This window comes from Epargyreus clarus, unplaced genomic scaffold (assembly GCF_041222505.1).
Source record: "Epargyreus clarus isolate Ecla_fem2 unplaced genomic scaffold, WU_Ecla_fem_2.2 ptg000014l, whole genome shotgun sequence".
Classification (NCBI taxonomy): Eukaryota; Metazoa; Arthropoda; class Insecta; order Lepidoptera; family Hesperiidae; genus Epargyreus; species Epargyreus clarus.
Window position 1 is genome coordinate 1,204,144 of NW_027332222.1, and position 18,687 is coordinate 1,222,830.

Consider the following 18,687-nt stretch of genomic DNA (forward strand, 5'->3'; position numbering starts at 1 on the left):
GGTCCTGCCGCAGAAAGACGTGTGATGAGTCTTTCAAGTCACGTGGGATGTAGAACGGACTATTCCTGTGCCAAGATGCTGGTTTTGGTGTGAGATTGGCTAGGCTAGTGCGCAGACGAGTTACTAGAGTAGTGATGTCTCCAGTGGTGTGGTCATTGGATGGAGCTATGAACTGACCTGGAAGGCGAAGAGGTTCGCCATAAACCAGCTCTGCTGAAGATGTCTGAAGGTCTTCCTTCCATGCACTTCGTATGCCGAGTAACACGAAGGGAAGAACCTCAGTCCAGTTGGAAGAGTTGTGGCACATAATCGCAGCTTTTAATTGGCGATGCAGACGTTCGATCATACCATTGGCTGATGGATGATATGCGGTCGTTCTGAAATGTTTAGCTCCAACCATGGATGAAAGTGCATTGAATAGATGGGACTCGAACTGTCGACCTCTGTCTGTGGTGATTTTTAGTGGACATCCAAATCGGGCAAACCAACCAGACACAAGGGCGGATGCGCAGGTCTCAGCGGTAATGTTTTTGAGCGGGATAGCCTCAGGCCATCGCGTGAACCTGTCGATGACGGTGAGACAGTATGTGAAATCAGATGAAGGTGGTAGTGGACCGACGATGTCAAGGTGAATATGAGAGAACCTTGAAGTAGGGGTAATGATAGGGGAAAGAGGAGATGAGGTATGGCGGTAAACTTTACTGCGTTGGCAGTGTAGACATTCACGTGACCACTCTCTACAAGTTTTGCGAATCCCTGGCCAGACAAATCTTTGTGTTACCAGTCGCACTGTAGCTGCTGCTCCTGGGTGACTCAGACTGTGTAAGGAGTCAAAGACTTGTCGGCGAAAGCTAGGTGTTACGAATGGACGTGATAATGTTGTTGAAGTGTCACAGTAAAGTGTTCGACGCGACTGGGGGATCTGCACCTTCTCAAGTCGCAAAGATGACCCATGTTGAAGCAGGTCTTGCAGTTCAGGGTCAGTTTCCTGAGATCGTGCAAGCTCCTCATAATCAATAGATGAGCCAATTTCCTCTACTCTGGATAGTGTATCGGCCACAACATTGTCACGACCTGGTATAAATTTAATGTTAGTCGTGAATTGGGAGATAAAGTCAAGGTATCGAAATTGTCTTGGTGAACATTTATCTCTATTTAAGGAAAATGCAAACGTCAAGGGTTTGTGATCGGTGTAAATAACAAAGTGTCTTGCTTCTATCATATGACGGAAATACTTGATTGCCTCATATATGGCTAATAATTCGCGGTCATATGGACTATACTTCTTTTGCGATGGTGTTAGTTTGTGAGAGAAGAAAGCAAGTGGTTCCCAATCTTTGTTTTTCCTTTGTTGCAAAACAGCGCCTATGCCTGAGTCCAAGGTTCAAATCCAGGTGGATGGGACCATATGTATGAATCACGGAACCATTGGCTGCTACAAGGTCAAAGCTAGATTTGGTACAGGGCACCTTGCAAGCTGAACGCGGGAAAACACACAGGTCTGAACCAGTATCCACTAAGAATAGCATTTTCGTGTAGCGATCAGTAATAAAAAGGCGGCCTGTAGATGAAGGGCAGTGGTTGGCCGCTAATTCCGGCTGCCCAGTGAGTTTTCCGAGTCAACGAAACTGCAAGGCTTGACGCATTTCTTCGCGCGTGACCCGTAAGTGAAGTGGTACCAGCAGTGCGGATGGTTAGATGGCGGTTGCGCTGATCGCGAGTGACTACGGGAGCGATGTCTGTATCTAGGACGTGAACGCGACCGATTCCGCGGCATCCGACTAGCCTTGAGTTCTGCCACTTCGCTAGTAAGTTCGCTTATTTGTTTTGCCATAAGGTTCAGAGTAGCTTCAATTGATTTGCAAGAGGATGTTGATGTCGATGAAGAAGATGCTACTTGCAAATTAGGTGGTACAATTTCTAAAATTTGATCGGCGAGATCAGCAACTTTTGATAAAGGCATATCCGGATGCGAAGCTATCAGTGTTTGAATATAATGCGGCAGCCGACCAGACCATAGAGTTCTCATAAATTCGTCCGGCATAGACGAACCCGCGAGGCTTTGCAAGTGTCGCAAAAATTGTGACGGCTTACGATCGCCTATTTCTTCGTGCATAAGAAGTTGTTGCACTTTTTTATTCTTGGACATGGAAAGACGTCTAATTAGCTCACCTTTCAACTTTTCATACTTGCCCGAATCGGGGGGTCTGGAAATTATGTCCTTTACCTCTGCAGCATATTGATGTTCAAGCTGAGACGTCACATAATAGAACCTTGTGGAATCGCTGGTAATGTTGGCCAAAGCAAATTGTCCTTCAATTTGATCGAACCAAAGGCTGGGGTCGTTGGGCCAAAACGGCGGAATTCTCACGCCAACTCGATCAACAGCTCGCGTTTCCAAAGGTATCGCGTCTTCGTACTTCTCCATCTTCTTAAATGACGTGTTTTAGTCGGTGGTCACCAATATAGGGTGTGTAGTGGTGTTGTTGGAAATGATACTCCGAAGCTATTTACACGACTCACTATATTATAGATTTATATATATACAATTAACAAACGAAAGTAAGCGAACAATAATGAAAGATTTAAACATAAAAAATTAATTTTCGTATCAACACAATTGACATGACATCCTAACTGTCTTTTCTTATTTTTCCTCTCAAAAATTCGGTTTTCAATATCGAAATAGAAGGAGGTTTGTAGGTAACACTCTACATATGTAAAAGATAACGGTGTGAATCGTGGTCTGAATTAAATAATCTGCGTTCGAATCGTATTACATTGATATGAAGATTATATACTTACACACGTTATTAATATTCAATCTATCCAATGTTTTACCTACCAAAAATAAAAATTTAATAATTTCTTCATAATATATTTTGTCAAATTTCAATCTTTCGTAGGTAATAATTGGATAGACTGATTATTAATAATGATATTCGATGTCGTGTCGCACAGTCTACATCATAAAATCTTATTCTCACTCATACATCAAGTTTTTGTCTCACCACAAAACAGGCAGAGACTGATTGAGTCAATCCTAGATTCCCGACGGGCAAAAAAACGGTAGTTTTCTTGAGAAGTACAAAGATTATGTAAACAATCTTAAACTACTTATGTGTTTGAGATTTCCAAAAATATGGTTCTATTCGACTTTCGATAACACCACCACCACGCCTATTTCTGCTTCATAGTACAAATACTAATAATCTTTTTTCAGAACAAAAATCCAAGAAGTTTCCAGTCCTAGTATTCATCCACGGGGACTCATTCGAATGGAGTTCCGGGAATCCCTACGACGGCAGGATCCTGGCGTCCTATGGGAACGTCATGGTGATTACGCTCAATTTTCGTCTCGGAATACTGGGTGAGATTTTTATTATGATTTTTTAAAATTGATGCCATTAATTATCTTATTTTTTTAATATCCATCATTAAGTTTTGTTGATTCTAAGTTGTCACTGCCGCCCTGAACATCTGTAATCAATCCTATATAGGACAAAAGTTTTGCTTTCTGTCGGCAGGTGCCCCAACCCCTTAAGATCAAGATGAAACGTACAATATTTTTTTTACCAAGTTCTTCATACCAGAATACATAATTTTAAAGGTGGTAGAACCCGTTGCGGTTCGATTCCGGCGGCACCACCGCCACACCTATTTCTACCTAATAACAGCAGTGTTAGGCTCTGCTGTGTTCCGGTTTGAAGGGTGTGGTAGGGGAGACAGACTTTTCGGAGGCGTTCCAGCTAAGTCCTCAGGGGTAGTAGCGCATCTGTGGCCGACCCCAGGTAGGAATATCTAATCCTATCTGGGGTTGATTACAGATGTCCATGGGCGGCAGTAGCCACTTACCATCAGGTGGACTGCATGCTCGTCTGCTACTCCTATATTATAAAAAAAAAAACATCAATTTTACCTGATGTCAAATTTCCGCTATATATCAAAGTACCTAATTTGTAAAATAAAGTTTTATCTAATTTGTCTTTTTCAGGTTTCATGAAACCTAGTCTTACAGAGCACGACTATGGTAATAATGGTCTATTAGACCAGCTGGCAGCATTACAGTGGATCAAGGACAACATCGAAGACTTAAATGGAGACCCGAAATCCGTGACTCTCATGGGTCATGGCACAGGGGCTGCATGTGTTAGCTTTCTTATGCTGTCGCACATCTCTAACGGTAAGATATGGAAGCTGGCCTTTTATATTCATCAATACCTGATAGTTTGCCTTGAGAGACAGCAAAGCTCTTGAGGCTTTGAGAGTGTTGATACACAGTTTCTTAAGAAATTCTATCCACATGATAATTTACACCAAAATGTTATTATGTAAACAGTTCGCCAATAACATAGAGCTATTAATCTTCGCTTTCCGATGAATTGTGTAAAATACACCAAGTCATTGTTTGTGCGGAATAGGTTATCGAATAATTTAATTTGTAAGTGACTCTCTGTTTTTGGGATCGTTCTTGCGAAGTTTTTATTAACACGTCGGTATTAATTATGATTTATGTTTATGAAAAACAAAATTCCATCGACCTCATAATCATGATTAGATCATTCTTAATTGTTTATAAAGACTCATCTTTGTTATATTTACAATTAGTTAAAGATTTTTTTAGGTGAACTCGCAAATGAAATGAAAATAATTAATTACTTGAAATGTTTATGTGAAATCTGTAGATTTCACATGTATGTTTGTTTGTCTTTTGGCCCATTCATTCGTTAGTTGTCCTTTGCTAAACTTTCCCGAACTCACATCAAATTTCTGAGCATAAAAAACTAAATTTTATTAATTTTAAGCTGTCGTCCCGCTTTAATATATTTTTTCCTCTCAATCAGATCTATTCCACCGAGCTATCCTGATGTCAGGGTCAGCGCTCTCCGACTGGGCGATGACGAAGGACCCAACTCAGTACACTATGCAAGTGGCTCAGAGCCTGGGCTGCAACCTGACTTCAAAGAACTTGATGACTTGTCTGCAGAACAAACCGTAAGTTTGATAAATATATTGGTGATTAAAGAATGATAGATTAAAGTCCCACAATTGGTCAAGGATTTTTTGTTCGATATTTCGATTGATGTTCTTTAAATTCGGAAGCATCAACACCACAGCGACGTCTGAGGGGTAAGGTAAAAGAGAGTTTCATATCACATTCAAGGCATGTATCTGTGGTTAACTTCAGATAAGACTCTAATATATAAATTAATGTAGATTGTATATTTTTTCAGGTTAACGGAAATAAAGAAAGTACAAATCTTAGCACGTGAGTTCGAAACACCATTAGGGCCGATCGTAGCCGGTTCGTTCATTCCCAGCGAACCAGACAAGACTATAGAATCCTTCCCGAATCTTCTGAGCAAGTGAGTTTTTCATAAAATACAAAAATAATTCACTTTGTTTTTAATTATACTTAAGTTTAAAGGTTTTATTGGCATTCATACAAAGCTGAAAGACCCTTCGTGATCTGCTGCGACTTGCTAAGGTGATAAGATACACTTTTCAGGGTTATCGGATATTTTTGGAATTGGCTATAGATGAAAACAGGAAACTGTCACGGCTACGGTACTGCCAGGTGGGCTGCATGTTTAGTATAAAATGATATTAAAACAATACCTAAAACTTGGATAAACAGTAAAAACGGGTTTATTTAGAAACAATATAAAAAGTGTTATAAACAACGTTGTATTTAAACTAGTTGCTCAGTAAAAGTTTGCTATCCACAATCTAGTAAACTGTTATCGTTGGGGAGAGTTTCAATGGCGCGTTATCGGTTACGACGAGAGATTTATCTGATCTATAGCTGTTATTGATGGCGCTCCTTTGTTTTATACGCAAAACGTCTACTTTTACGGAATTTTGCGATGAATATTATTATTTTTGTTAGAATTAGATGTTTAAGATAAACGTACTCGTATCTCAAATTGAGTGGGATTACAGCTACAGTCTACCGCGTTTACCAAGTGCGAATCAGAAGACTTTTTAAAACTGTTTTAATCTATTGTGGAGGGTAATGTTTTTCGAGCGTATGTGTATATTATTATGTCTCATTATTTCATAACGGCTTAATGGATTTTAAAATACAAGGTGTGGTTGATTTCGTCTTAATTTTGTGAGATTTTTATAATAATTACTCGTTCTTAAAGAACTCACCGGCGAAACATCCGAGGTGTATGCCTGTGGTTCAAAAATTTGTCCTCAGATTGAGTGGCTGAGTTTCACTACTGGACCATTAATGTGAAAATATAATTTCTAATTCATCTTGAAGGTATCAACTCTTGAGCGGTGTGACAGAGATGGAGCGCTATCACGACTTCGGTGTGATAGAGCTGGACCACGGCGTGCTGGAGAACCAGCGGGACAGCTTCATCACCAAGTACACCAAGATCGTATTTGAAGGTGCTGAGCGGGAAGCACTTAAGGAGATATTGAAGCAGTAAATACTCTAACTCATATTTTGAAGACCACGTCTTTCCCTATATTCCTGTCCACACTGATCCGAATTTCATTATTCTTTTTAATTATTTTCAAGTGACCATTCTGTCCATGGACTTCTGTAACCAATTCACTATGGAATAGGGGTTCTTCCTAAAGTCGATCAGAGATGTGAGCACCTAGGGGAGGTTAAGATGATATCCACATTCTTCCATTAAAACAAGAACTGTTTCACGCTTAAAGTGGATATGGAGATGGTGCCTCCCTGCAAACCCAAGCAAACTGGTTCTACCACCTTTCAATGACTTCTGTACTGTTCGAAGTTACCCTAAACAGCAGTTAGATTGCATGGAAATTTCCTATTTATCACAAAATAATAGTCTTATTAAAATTCACAAAGGCTCCAAGCAAGCGTTATAAAAGAACAACTAAAAATTTCTTCACGATGTCATGAATTAATTAGCAAGCGTTAATGAAGCCCACAAATTGTCTGGCCTGAAATATCTCAGAAATTCATGGATTTAATTTTATGTGCTTTACTTTAATTTTTAATGAAATCGTGTCTGGTATCTCATTTTTTATGAATTGAAAGCACCAACCGAGCATGTCCACCTAAAGCTAATTCTCTTTCGCCCATGTATATCCACATTTCATTCCTTATACATCTATATCTAAACAATGTGATGTTTGCGGTATTATTCCCTTGAGGACTAAGTTCGAGCGCCATACATAACTTAATAATACCTTGTTAAACATATCCAGTTGCGGTGAAGGCACTGCATCTCAGAGTGGTAGAACTGTGTGTTCCGTCTAATGGTACCACCATTTCTATCACACAATGACGGTGTAAAATGATGAGTTCATATTGACTAAGGAAGGCGGATAAACTATTGCCAGACATTCCATCCTAGTCTTTAGGAGTCAGTTGTCCATTTGTGATGAATTTATAATGCCTGTTTTATTTGGGATCAATTATAATCTATGTTTCTGCATGTTTTTTTGCTACATTAATCACATAAAAAGTCAAAGCAAAGTATAACCAGACATGGGACATACGTAAGTACTACATACCTACGGCCTAAGACTCACAATACGACAGGTCAAACGATTACCATTTAAATAATCGTTAAAATGTATGCATCCCATTTTACAACATAATAAATTTATTGAAATCCTCAGGTACTCCCCATCAAAACTGGACCCGCAGCGGTGGACGGTGGAGAGCAACCGGGATGTGGTGCTGAACCTGTTCAGCGACGCGCGGACGCTGGCTCCGATGATCAGCTTCGCCAACTACCAGAGCCGCGCCAACAGGCAGTCCTACTTCTACGTGTTCAGCCACAACTCTGTCAGCACTGATTATGCGCCCGTGAGTAAGAATAGATGATTAAGATTGGTTGGTTGATGTCGGTTATATTTCTCCTCCTCCTTTTGTGAAGTTTGGAAATCGGATTGGAATCTTCTTTGCCTGGGATTGACCCTATAGATGACACACGCACAAATACATACAAACGCGCGCGTAAGCATATACACGCATGCATATGCACCTGGGGGCATGACAGCGCCCCCGCCAAATCGAAAAAATGAATTATTATGCACACTAGCTCACGCAAGCACATACACACAACTTCGAATATATTGATAATTACCTATACGTTTGGTTAAATGAAATTATTGTAGCTGTTATCAGAATTCACTTGGTACATTAACAGTGTACATACTCGTATCATGTAGTTCCAGTTCTAATCTAATTGTACTGTCGCAGTTTGTAGTGTGGGTAACGAGCTACTTCAAGTCGCGGCGCGAGTGATGAATTGTTTAACTATTTAGTTACTTAACGAGTTGGTGTCTCAAGTATTGTGAATGTGGTGGTTTATCTGTATACTTATTATACTACTTACAAAACCTAGCAGGCTTCATTTCTACGGCTACACCTGTGTAAAATGTGCTTTGCTGAATATTAATTTATACTGATAGTCAAGGAATTCCATTAAGCGCTTAAAGTTTATTTACCGTGTATGTTATCCTTACTAATATTATAAATCTGTCTGTCTGTCTATCTGTCTCATCTTCACGCCTAAATCACTGAACCGATTTTATTGAAATTTTGTACAAAGATAGTCTGAGACCCGAGAAAGGACATAGGATAGTTTTTATCCCGAAAATCCCACGGGAACTAGGGATGGCGTTCTAAGATCGATTAATCGGAGAATCGATCTTTTGGACCCAAATATTTTAATTGATATTAGTAAGGATTGAATCGTAAACTATGCATTTGATCAAGTGATGATCTTTAGAAAAGTTGTTTTACATGAGCCCACGAAGGTTAGAAAACAATTAATTATTACTTTTAAAGGCAGAGTTGGGACCACCAATTTTCCCCAGATGACGCCACTTTCCTTCCAATGAAGGTATGAATTTTCAGTTTTATGTATATTAGTATGTCATATTATTATCTTTGAAACGTGGGCGAAGCCGCGGGCAAAAACTAGTTCTCCATAAAAAAACTGTTGAAAATTACCTTGGTGATAGATGAAATGGTTTTGCATGTTCACCTAACCACACAACTGTAACCTGTAACCAAAGCACCAACGTCCACCATATATTTTTTAAGATGTACGTTCTAATATATCAACTGTAATATTGTTTTCGGTTTCTCACATCTTCATAAGCCGAATCTAAATCAAACATATACCATAAGTCAAATTATTCAGAAGGAAGAAGTAGGAGTAAATAAATTCTGCGTGCAAACTTCACGAAACTTATTCGTGGCCTGAAGCTCTTCGTAATTCCTATCAGAAGTTTTACGTCTTTACATTTTTTTATTACGGGAATATTTTAAGAACTGTGTAAGAGGGACCCGTATCTTAGTTGTGAAAATATATCCCGAATTATTTTAGAATTTATTATTAATCTTATTTTTGTACTTTCCATTTTTTCTACTTTCCATCAGGTAGTCCGTCTATCATTAGGTTCTAGTATAAAAAAGAATGCAGTCCACCATGGTAAAACCCCGATGCCCTTAGATATCTGTAATCAACCTCAAATTCCTGGAAGTATATATTCCTGGAAGTATTCGAGATCGGCCATAGGTAAATGGCTAGTCTCGAACTCTCTTAGTCGTCTCCTATAAAACAGAAATATAATATAAACTTTAAAGGCATAATAGCAAAAATGGTCTTAATATATACGAAATTGTATAACGAACTTTCTAAGTTTAGACAAAAAGACATTTGCAAGCTCTCTTGTAAGTTGAAATTGCAGAGTATTACAAAAAGAGAAAGAAATTTCAAAAAATGTTTTAATTTTGATAAAGAAAATGAAGTCGGTTTAAGAAAGTCACAATAGGGAAATCAAAGAAAAAATGTCCCACAATGTGTAACAATAAACGGAACGAAATTAGGCAATAAAACCAGTCTTGAACAATATCCGTCCAAACTAAGACGGTCTTAGCGCATAGGCGTATTATCATTCTTACATGAAAATGAATATATGTATCTACAACAAATAATAATGTGAAATCCAAGATATTTGTGCTTTCGCCTTGTTATAGCCACTATCAGCAAAAATGTCATATGAGTCAGACGAATTAATGGGTTACTTTATAATAATGTTAGAACATAATTTATTTAAATCAAAGTTAAGAAGAATAAATCCAGTTTACAAACATTGAAAACAATAAATTGTGTCGTTATGAACTAAAACAAGGTAAATTTTTTCATTACAATTCTTGAACAAGAGAATTCTCGAGGCTTTGAATAGAGAACATTTTCCAGGGGACTAAAAGTAAGCGGTAGCAAAGTTTCAAATTCCATTCTGTATTCTAAAGGAGCCATTGTTTTGAATACCTGCTGAAACGAGAACCTTACGAAGCTATCTTTTAGCATTTTTATAATTGGAACCAGTTGTATAGTCGAATCGTATAAACGTTATCATTATAGTGCGTCATACGCATCATGCTTTAGGTTTAATTACTACTATCTAGTGATAACAAATGGACCGACAGCTTAACGTTACCTTCTTATTTTGTGGTAACGTGCTCTCCGAAGTTACCTAGTTTGTCGCTTTTCCTCGATAGGGAAATCTTGCCAATGGGTGCCAGTTTTGTAACGAATCTATTTCTTATAATCATGTTGATTTTGAAGGGTCTCAATAAAAGCTCCACGCAGCCATTGCAGCTACTGTTGTACTTCCACATTAGAAATGCAATTTTATCTTCAGATTTCACGCTACAGAAATTTCTGAAAACAATAGCTGTTCTGCAATTCGTGTAGATTTCGGTCGAGAAATTTCAGAGGTGTCGTGAATTTGTCTCCATTGTGGGACACCACAATGGAGACAAATTCACGGTCACGGTCACGGTCTACAACTGACAAGTTGTAGACCGGGTTTCCTGTTGCGCTCGAAATATCTCCACTTTTGTGTCCGTTTTCATAGTAAAATATTTGCTTTTAGAGAAAATTGCTGGCTAGTTCCGGGAAATATTAAACTAGGTGAAATTGTCTCTTTGTTCTCTGATTTCCGAATTTTTCCTGACCTGATTTTGGTGATTAATGTTTCAAGGATTGTGGAATACTGATTATTTATAATGCAAGGTGAATTTTTGTTGAAGTATTTTGGCGCCAAAAATGTTAAAATAACTAGCTTTGAAATGATACTATGAATTACGGACATAGAATCGGTCGGAAATGATGTATGTGTAGTTCACTACTAAACTTATTTATATTGTTACTTTGTTTACTATTAGCGATCTTTCTCAATTTCATTCTTGAGTTATGTTCAAGTTTGGTGAAAGTAATCGATTTTTTAACAATTTTTAAAATAATGGATTATAAATTTCAAAAACTCTTAATACAAGAAAATGATTTACCATTATCAATTTTTTACAAGATTATTTCCAAAATTTTATATCTTTCGGTAAAAAATCCTAGCTTAGCTACACTCAATACAACTTTGAAGAGCCAACTTAAGCCTTCCAGTTATGCAGAACAACTTTAGATTACTACAATGGCTTTCGCAGGTCTATTCAGATCTAAATAATAGAGTTTCTAGTATCCTAATGGAATACGTTACGTGACTGAATCAAGGCTTTGTCGACGCTCTTATCCGAGTTTCGACCATTTATATTGTTGCTTGAAATATGCATCGAGTTTATCGAAATTTAACCTTGCTGTATAACTTATACTGGAAGGGTACTTGGTATAATCTGGTATGTGGTTTCTATTGTCTCAAACTTTGGTAAACATTGTAAAGGGATGTTTCAAGCATAGTTGTGTGATAATTTAATTGACTAACGATAACATACTTCGATGTTATTTATATTCTGAATCTTTTCAATTCGTTTCAGTTATACATTAAAAAGCTGCAACAGTAAACATACCTCCCGTTCAAAAATATGTATCCTTACTTAAAACCTACTTATAAAAGTCAAGATTAAATTTTAATGTTAAAAAAATACATATACTATAATGTCTGTAGTATTTTAAATAATATTAATTATTTAAACTACAACTACTACTACTACTATATCCTTTGTGAACAAGTTTTTAATACAAAAATGGACACAAAAATTGTGAACTTTAACCGTAACAGGAATCCCATTTTCTAACGGACACCACAATAGAATAAATTCTCGCTGCCATTACAATTATTTTAAAGGAAATCTACATAAGCCACAACATTTATCACAATTGAGTTAAAATAGGATAGTAGGAAATATAAGGAAATGTATGAAAATAATTTTTCGTCAAATAAAATAAAACAGTAAAAATAAAACGGTCATGATACAACGATGTCGAAAATGTCTCTTATAAAGCATAATTGTCTTTAGGTAGGTTGATACGATTATATAAATTTTCTAAAATTGATAATTGTTAAGGCGTCGATATTTTTCTTTATTTGTTGTACAAGAGTAACATTTTGGGTATTAGCAATAACATCAAAATATTATTATTGGAATTCATCCAAGTGGAATTGGAATTGAAGTCGCTAGACTTAGTTCGTATTGTTTCAAACTCCTGACAAATTCAACGAAAAATTGTGGTTAAATGTAAAACTGCTTAGAGAGTCCTTGAAACTTGAATCTCAACAGGTGTTCGAAACAATTGTTCCCTGAGAATAAAGAATTTAATTTGAACTTTCGTCGCTGTTTACTTCAAGGCTTGTGAACTTCTTACTCCGTCCAAACTAAAGCGGATTTCAAACTATTATCTACAGCATCTACAGCTGTATGCTCTAAAATAACCTTCCTTTTACATAAACCGTTCTAAAACATATATTATATTTCTTTTAGCCACTAGTATATTCTATACTTATTAGATAACATTCCAGGAGCCACTATTTTAATATTTGTGTCACAGTGTAACTTTTTATGTAATTCTGTCAGTACTCACTGTCAGTATTTATGTTCATTTATCATGATCATGCGGTCAAAAATGTTGCGTTGTTATCTTTGGCTTATGTCCAGCCGTCGACCTAGTTAAACTGATAGATAGATGGATTTTTTGTCATAAAGAGCGAACACATTCCGTTAATTGATTGCTTAATTTACGAATATTTCGAAATACACGTATTATGTTTTCCTTTACTATAAAAGTATTTATTTTGTTTTTTTTTCTCCTCATGGCAATGCTCAGATGTCAGTAACGACTAAAGTCACTTGTGTCACTGGAAATAGAAATGAAACAGTTGACGTTAAGTGTTAGTTTTGACTTCTTTTTACCAAAACTGAAATGGTGTAACTCATCAATTGCTTAACCGTAGATTTGACAACTTTTGCTAATGTTAAAGTTACATGGCGATATCTATAATAACTATTGCCATGTCACCGCCACAAGCGGATAGCGGATATCGAATACTACTTCTTAACTTCCGCGTTGTTTTGATACGATCTTATCACGGGACGCCCACTGAGACTTTATTGCTTAACTTCGTTCTGTTTATTGTTAATCATTGTGGACACTTTTTCTTTGATTTCCCTTTTGAGAACGGACTTTTCACGCTCATTTCAGTTACAAAGTTCATTTTAAGCTTTGTTAATACCCTTGCAAGAATATCCTTGCTTTCTGTCAACTACTTTTGCTGTTACACAGTTTGGTGTCGTACATCGGAAGCGTTATAGCATATCGTATCTGGTCTTCTCTCATTTTGCATAGCCCTTTTTTCCAAACATAAAGTATTGAGTTGTAAGTGTTAACGTGATTCAATGAAGTACAAGGTGAATAAAGAAAGAAAGAAGTAAGACAGTACCACCAGCTGTTCTATCGCCTTAAATTCTTCAGTGCATTAAAACATTTAAAGAACTTTAAAAAAAAAGCAGAAACGTAGGATTTAATTTTTCTTTAATAAATATAATTTTGTTAAGATTCTGATTGCCTTAGACAGAGACTAATTTGCTTATTATGTGAAATGTATCTGTTTCTTTGTTTAAGTTTAGCCTAGAAACACTTTTCTGATTTTTGAAGGATAGTAGAATACATTTCACTACGTAAGACAAGTTTGACTCCAATCACATGTCTGTGTATATTTTGAAATTCTATTTTGAATATCCATATACGGATTATTGTATAAAATATACGATTTGACTTACTACGTGAAGCTTGGACTACGAGGCGCTTCGGGCTATGAAAAACTTCCGTTCCGAAGTTTGCGCTGAGAATTTATTTACTCGCGCTTCGTTTTTTTGAATAATTCCACTTCTTTCCAAAAAGTTTGAGTTGGCAAGAATACCGGCATTTAAAGTTTTATATTACCCGGAAAGTGTAATTTGGACATAATTAATGTTGTTATTTTATTTGTCTCTACAGTCCAGCGTTGTGGTATCCACAAATCAGTGGATTGTGATCTAATAGTTTAAAACGCAGTCTCTCAATCGGTAAGTTCGTGGTTCGAATCCCATATACCTCTGCTTTTTCAAGACAACCTACTCGCCTGAAAATTCTTAAAAAGGGCCCAAGGGCATGTAAAACCTACCTATCTTCTCATGCTTGACCTGCGCGATGTATCAAGACTTAAACCCTTTTTGATTTGAGAGTACACCTGTATCCGGTAGTGGAGTAATGACGACGACAGCTTAAATGAGCATCGAAATAGCAATCTGAACAAAACATTAGGTATTATAATCGTTTACAATATAAAAGTAGTTGAAAATGAGAAAATCACCCAAAGGTTCGTAGCACAACAAACCTACGTAGCAACTAGGAAAACTAAAAGTTTACCTATTTTAAAAATGTAAGTAAGTAGGCCCTTACACTTGCGTCGTGTCATGAAGCAGCTCGTTACCAGCGCTGTACAAACTCTCAGTAACTGAAGGGCACACGACATAATGCCTTCCTCGTATGCAATGTCTACCTCGTTAGAATGATACAAATGTAATTCTTTTGTTGCGACAACTTTCTTGTTATAGGCCTTTAGGAATGGCTCTATTTTAAGTGGTCCTACTATTGAATAAGACATGTTAGAATTTCTAATTTGTTTTTTCGTATTTTTCGATACTTATAGTGTTTATCCAGATGTTTAATGTTGTTGTCGAATCAAAATGTCTGTAGTCCTGAATGCGTCTTAACACCTTACCTCAGAAAGGTATAGCTTAAATAAAATCATTCCAGATTTTATATAGCTTCTTACTTACGATAAAAAGTTTATTATGAGATATCGTCTTCGCCGTTGTCGTCAAGCCTTTATTCTCCTGGCTTCAGAATGAAAGAGGAGGTCTTAGTCTACCCGCGGCCGCGGAGTTAGTAGACTTAACACCTTGAGGACTTATGAAGAAGTTTAGGTTTCCTAACGATGTTATCCTTCATTATCATAGCTATTGATAGATAGATAGATAGATAGATTATTTATTTCAAGAACTTAAGCAACAACAACAAATTATAACATATAATAAACAGTGAAATCCAAAAATACACATATAGAAACACAAACTTAATTATAAACTTATTGACTAAATTTTCTTAAGCTATAAAATTATACAAAATATAAAAACAACTGAAAATAATAAAGTAAATTAAAAAATAAAAACATTCAAAATACTTTATCGACTGTTGCAGCTAACGTCTATGAAAAGGGTTCCGGAACTCAGTAAAAAACCGAGATTGGATCTCGGGAACTGATTTTCAGCCCGTACCGTATGCGAACGTTGCTCGGAAGGCTGTACAAGTGTACATATACATCGTGCCATCGAGTTGTAAACGGGAGAAAAAAAGAAAAACATCTTCTACCCTTTTTTCTATTAATTTTATATTAACCTACTATAAACATTGTGCTGCTCAATAAGAGTCGTTTTGTGTTACAGAAGTGAACGCATATTAAAAAAAATACGATTACGTGTAAATACGAGTATTTTAAAAAAAACGTTAGTATATCTGTTATCTACATTCTATTAGAGTATTTAATTTGACCTTGTATTATATGTAGTTGATAAAATTAATTTCTTATACATAACTTTGAAAAATGAGAATTGCGTAAAAATTAGGGATTCAAATCTCGGTCCCTTCCCCCCTTTTGAATTACCAAACTCAATCATCGTCATTTGCTATCAGAGCTTATCATAAGTACGAGTTACTTAATAAAATGTGTATATATTTTTTTCCGTTATAATGACGTAAAAAATAGCACGAAAAAAAGCGAGATCCTTTCCCTCCTAGGTACTCAAACTAAAGGTGCATCATTCCTTATATCAGCGGGCCGTGATCTTTCAAGAAGCTCGTTACTCGCAAGGGCTATAGAAACTACTTGTACGGAAAGCAGCACGCGTGGAACATAACTATTATATTCACATCATATTAAGAAAACCTTCCAAGTTCTAAAACTAGGAGAACTGCTTAGCAATCACACAATATTTAAATTTAATTGATTTCTCCGTAGTTTGGCAACACACTACCTTTTCTGTTTATAACAGTAGTGTATAATGGTTGTGTTGATTAGAAAGGAGAGAGTGAGAAATCGACCTTTCAGTGCGTATTTGGCCAATTTTTATTAATTGTTATCGTTAGAGTTTCAACAATATTATTATTTCATCGAAAAATGTACATTTTGTACATCTCCATTCCACCCTTACCATGAGTTTTTACGTTTTGACAAATACTACTGTTTTGGTATTTGTTTACGTATTTGCCCGTACAATTTCCAATCAGCGCCCCTAGCGGATTTTATCAGAACTATAGTGTCAGTAACGTAACATTAAATGTCTAAAATGACAAAATGGCGCTTTATTTTTTGTCTCTCTTTTTTGCGACGTTGTGAGGCAGACAGGAAGACTCGAGCACTTACTTATTGTTACGTTTACCCAGTCTACTGAAGCAAACGGAACAGAATATTGGATTGAGTAAACGTAACGTAAAATTGTGGGATGTTTTGAAAACTCATGGTAAGGGTACTGATCGCAGATTTCTCCAGAGACTTTTGTTCAATAGACATTAAAACACCACCCACGGAAAACGTTTGTTGGTTTTCAATTCAGTCACTGATTATAATATTTTTATCCTATTCAATGTAATCCATTTTAAAACTTCTGCCCCGTTTGTATGATTTTATTTTGAAAAACTTGCAAGGAAGGTGATCTTAAACCTAAAGAAACGAATACAGTAACTAAATCTTTATATATATATTAAAAATTTAAAATCTAGTTTCCGTGTAGTTATGTCCATGAAAAGGGAAAACTAGCTGAATGGTGGGCTTTAATTTTTTATGCAACGTTGCATTTATATAAAAGAAAGTTTTTATGTATACAGTGTGTTTTTTATTTATCAAAATACTAGTTATATCGCTGATATCATGGATTTGAAGTCCATTTTATTTTTCTGTTATGTTATTATGTTTCAGCTTAACAAGAGCGTTCACGGTGAGGAAATGCCCTACGTCTTAGGAATCCCGCTAGGTGGCGCTAATACTCATTTCCACTCTGAGTATACTCAGAAAGAGAAGTTATTGAGCGAATTCATCATGCGACTCTGGACTAACTTTGTGAAAAATGGGTAAGAGTTTCCGAAATTTTATGTAAAGTAAAATTTTAGACTTAGCGCTATCATAACTTCACTATCATGTTCAAAATTAACTCCTGGATTCATTTATAATATTTGAGGTTGTTAGAACCAGAATAGCCTAACTACAAAAATCAATTTACAACATGGAGAAAAATAAAAGTGTATACAAATCTTAATGTGTGTTGTATAGTCCAATGATTTATTTACTTCTTTTTTCTTAAAACAACTGCTAAAAGGCAAACTCAATACCTAAATACTTTCTACTTCATAAATAATACTTGTATTTATTAAGTCTTTATTTTATTGTATAATGTACATTACCAGGTCACCGAACACTCAAAGCGTCAACGAGTATTTTACCTTTGACAAGAAGCAATGGAGTCAGTACAACGTCGAATGGCCGGAGTATACAGCTGAACACCAACCATATCTCAGAATAGGTAAAAGACGTCTTGGTACAATTTTTAAATCATGTATGCAACAGTAATCGAGTCACTTCTGCTTATAAATGTAACCGAACTCAAATTGGGCGCTTCTTTAAGCAGTTACTTAGATACTTTGCTGCTTCCTAGAAGTAAGTATTATTAGGCTACTGTAACAGGCTTCAAACTTGGGCAGGAGTCAACCTCAGTTGTTCATACAAACGTTGCTGCTTATGGGAATTGACATTAACATTTCTATCTTTCAAATGAAAATTATATACCGAGAACATATCAACTTTACACCGCTGTACTATATTCTGTATTGTAGGGTAGGTAGATAATGTATTGCATTTGGCTAAAGATATGTTTCGCGATGGTGCTACCGATCGCACCAGAACACTTTGCCACCTTAATGAGGCAGTCAAAAAAAAATATTATTTTTGATGTGAAGTATATTTCCAGATATGCCGCCCTTCATCAGTAGTTTGTACAGATCGAACTACACAAACTTCTGGATAGAGAAGTTACCTAACAAAATGAGCCGATACGTGGTGGACCCAATGTTTCAATTCACGCTGGCTCCAGCGCCTACGTCTCCAAGGCCGAAGCCTGCATACGTTCAGCCCCAACAACGGATTACTGGTAAAATATATTATATAAAGCTTTCACTAATAAAAAGTTTAGGAAAGGCTAGAATATTTAAAGGAATCGAAAAATATGTTTTTCGTTTATTAGGACTACTGAATAGGTGTAAGAGGTTCCCAGTAAGTTTCATCGACTCATTTTAACGTATCAATTGAATTCACAATAATTATTTTAAAAGTCAAATTTAAAAGTTTGCT

At 36.3% G+C, this 18,687-nt stretch overlaps 2 protein-coding genes across 3 annotated transcripts in view; one reads left to right on the top strand and one right to left on the bottom strand.

Moving 5' to 3' along the window:
- LOC140747145 (uncharacterized) overlaps positions 1 to 18,687 on the top strand; it is a 36,366-nt gene that overhangs the window by 13,409 nt on the left and 4,270 nt on the right. For both annotated transcript variants that reach the window (XM_073079421.1, XM_073079422.1), the window contains exons 3-11: positions 3,224 to 3,370; positions 3,995 to 4,183; positions 4,845 to 4,995; positions 5,235 to 5,366; positions 6,272 to 6,439; positions 7,618 to 7,807; positions 17,263 to 17,414; positions 17,748 to 17,863; positions 18,308 to 18,487. In XM_073079421.1, the coding sequence (XP_072935522.1) occupies positions 3,224 to 3,370; positions 3,995 to 4,183; positions 4,845 to 4,995; positions 5,235 to 5,366; positions 6,272 to 6,439; positions 7,618 to 7,807; positions 17,263 to 17,414; positions 17,748 to 17,863; positions 18,308 to 18,487 (1,425 nt within the window). The remainder of the gene's footprint in view (positions 1 to 3,223; positions 3,371 to 3,994; positions 4,184 to 4,844; positions 4,996 to 5,234; positions 5,367 to 6,271; positions 6,440 to 7,617; positions 7,808 to 17,262; positions 17,415 to 17,747; positions 17,864 to 18,307; positions 18,488 to 18,687) is intronic.
- Positions 1,376 to 2,463, bottom strand: LOC140747146 (uncharacterized). Its single transcript, XM_073079423.1, has one exon. It carries the CDS (start codon positions 2,426 to 2,428, stop codon positions 1,589 to 1,591), a length of 840 nt encoding a protein of 279 aa, XP_072935524.1. The 5' UTR covers positions 2,429 to 2,463; the 3' UTR covers positions 1,376 to 1,588.

Coding starts and splice junctions, on each gene's coding strand:
- LOC140747146 (XM_073079423.1), bottom strand. CDS start 2,428: ATGGAGAAGTACGAAGACGCGATACCTTTGGAAACGCGAGCTGTTGAT.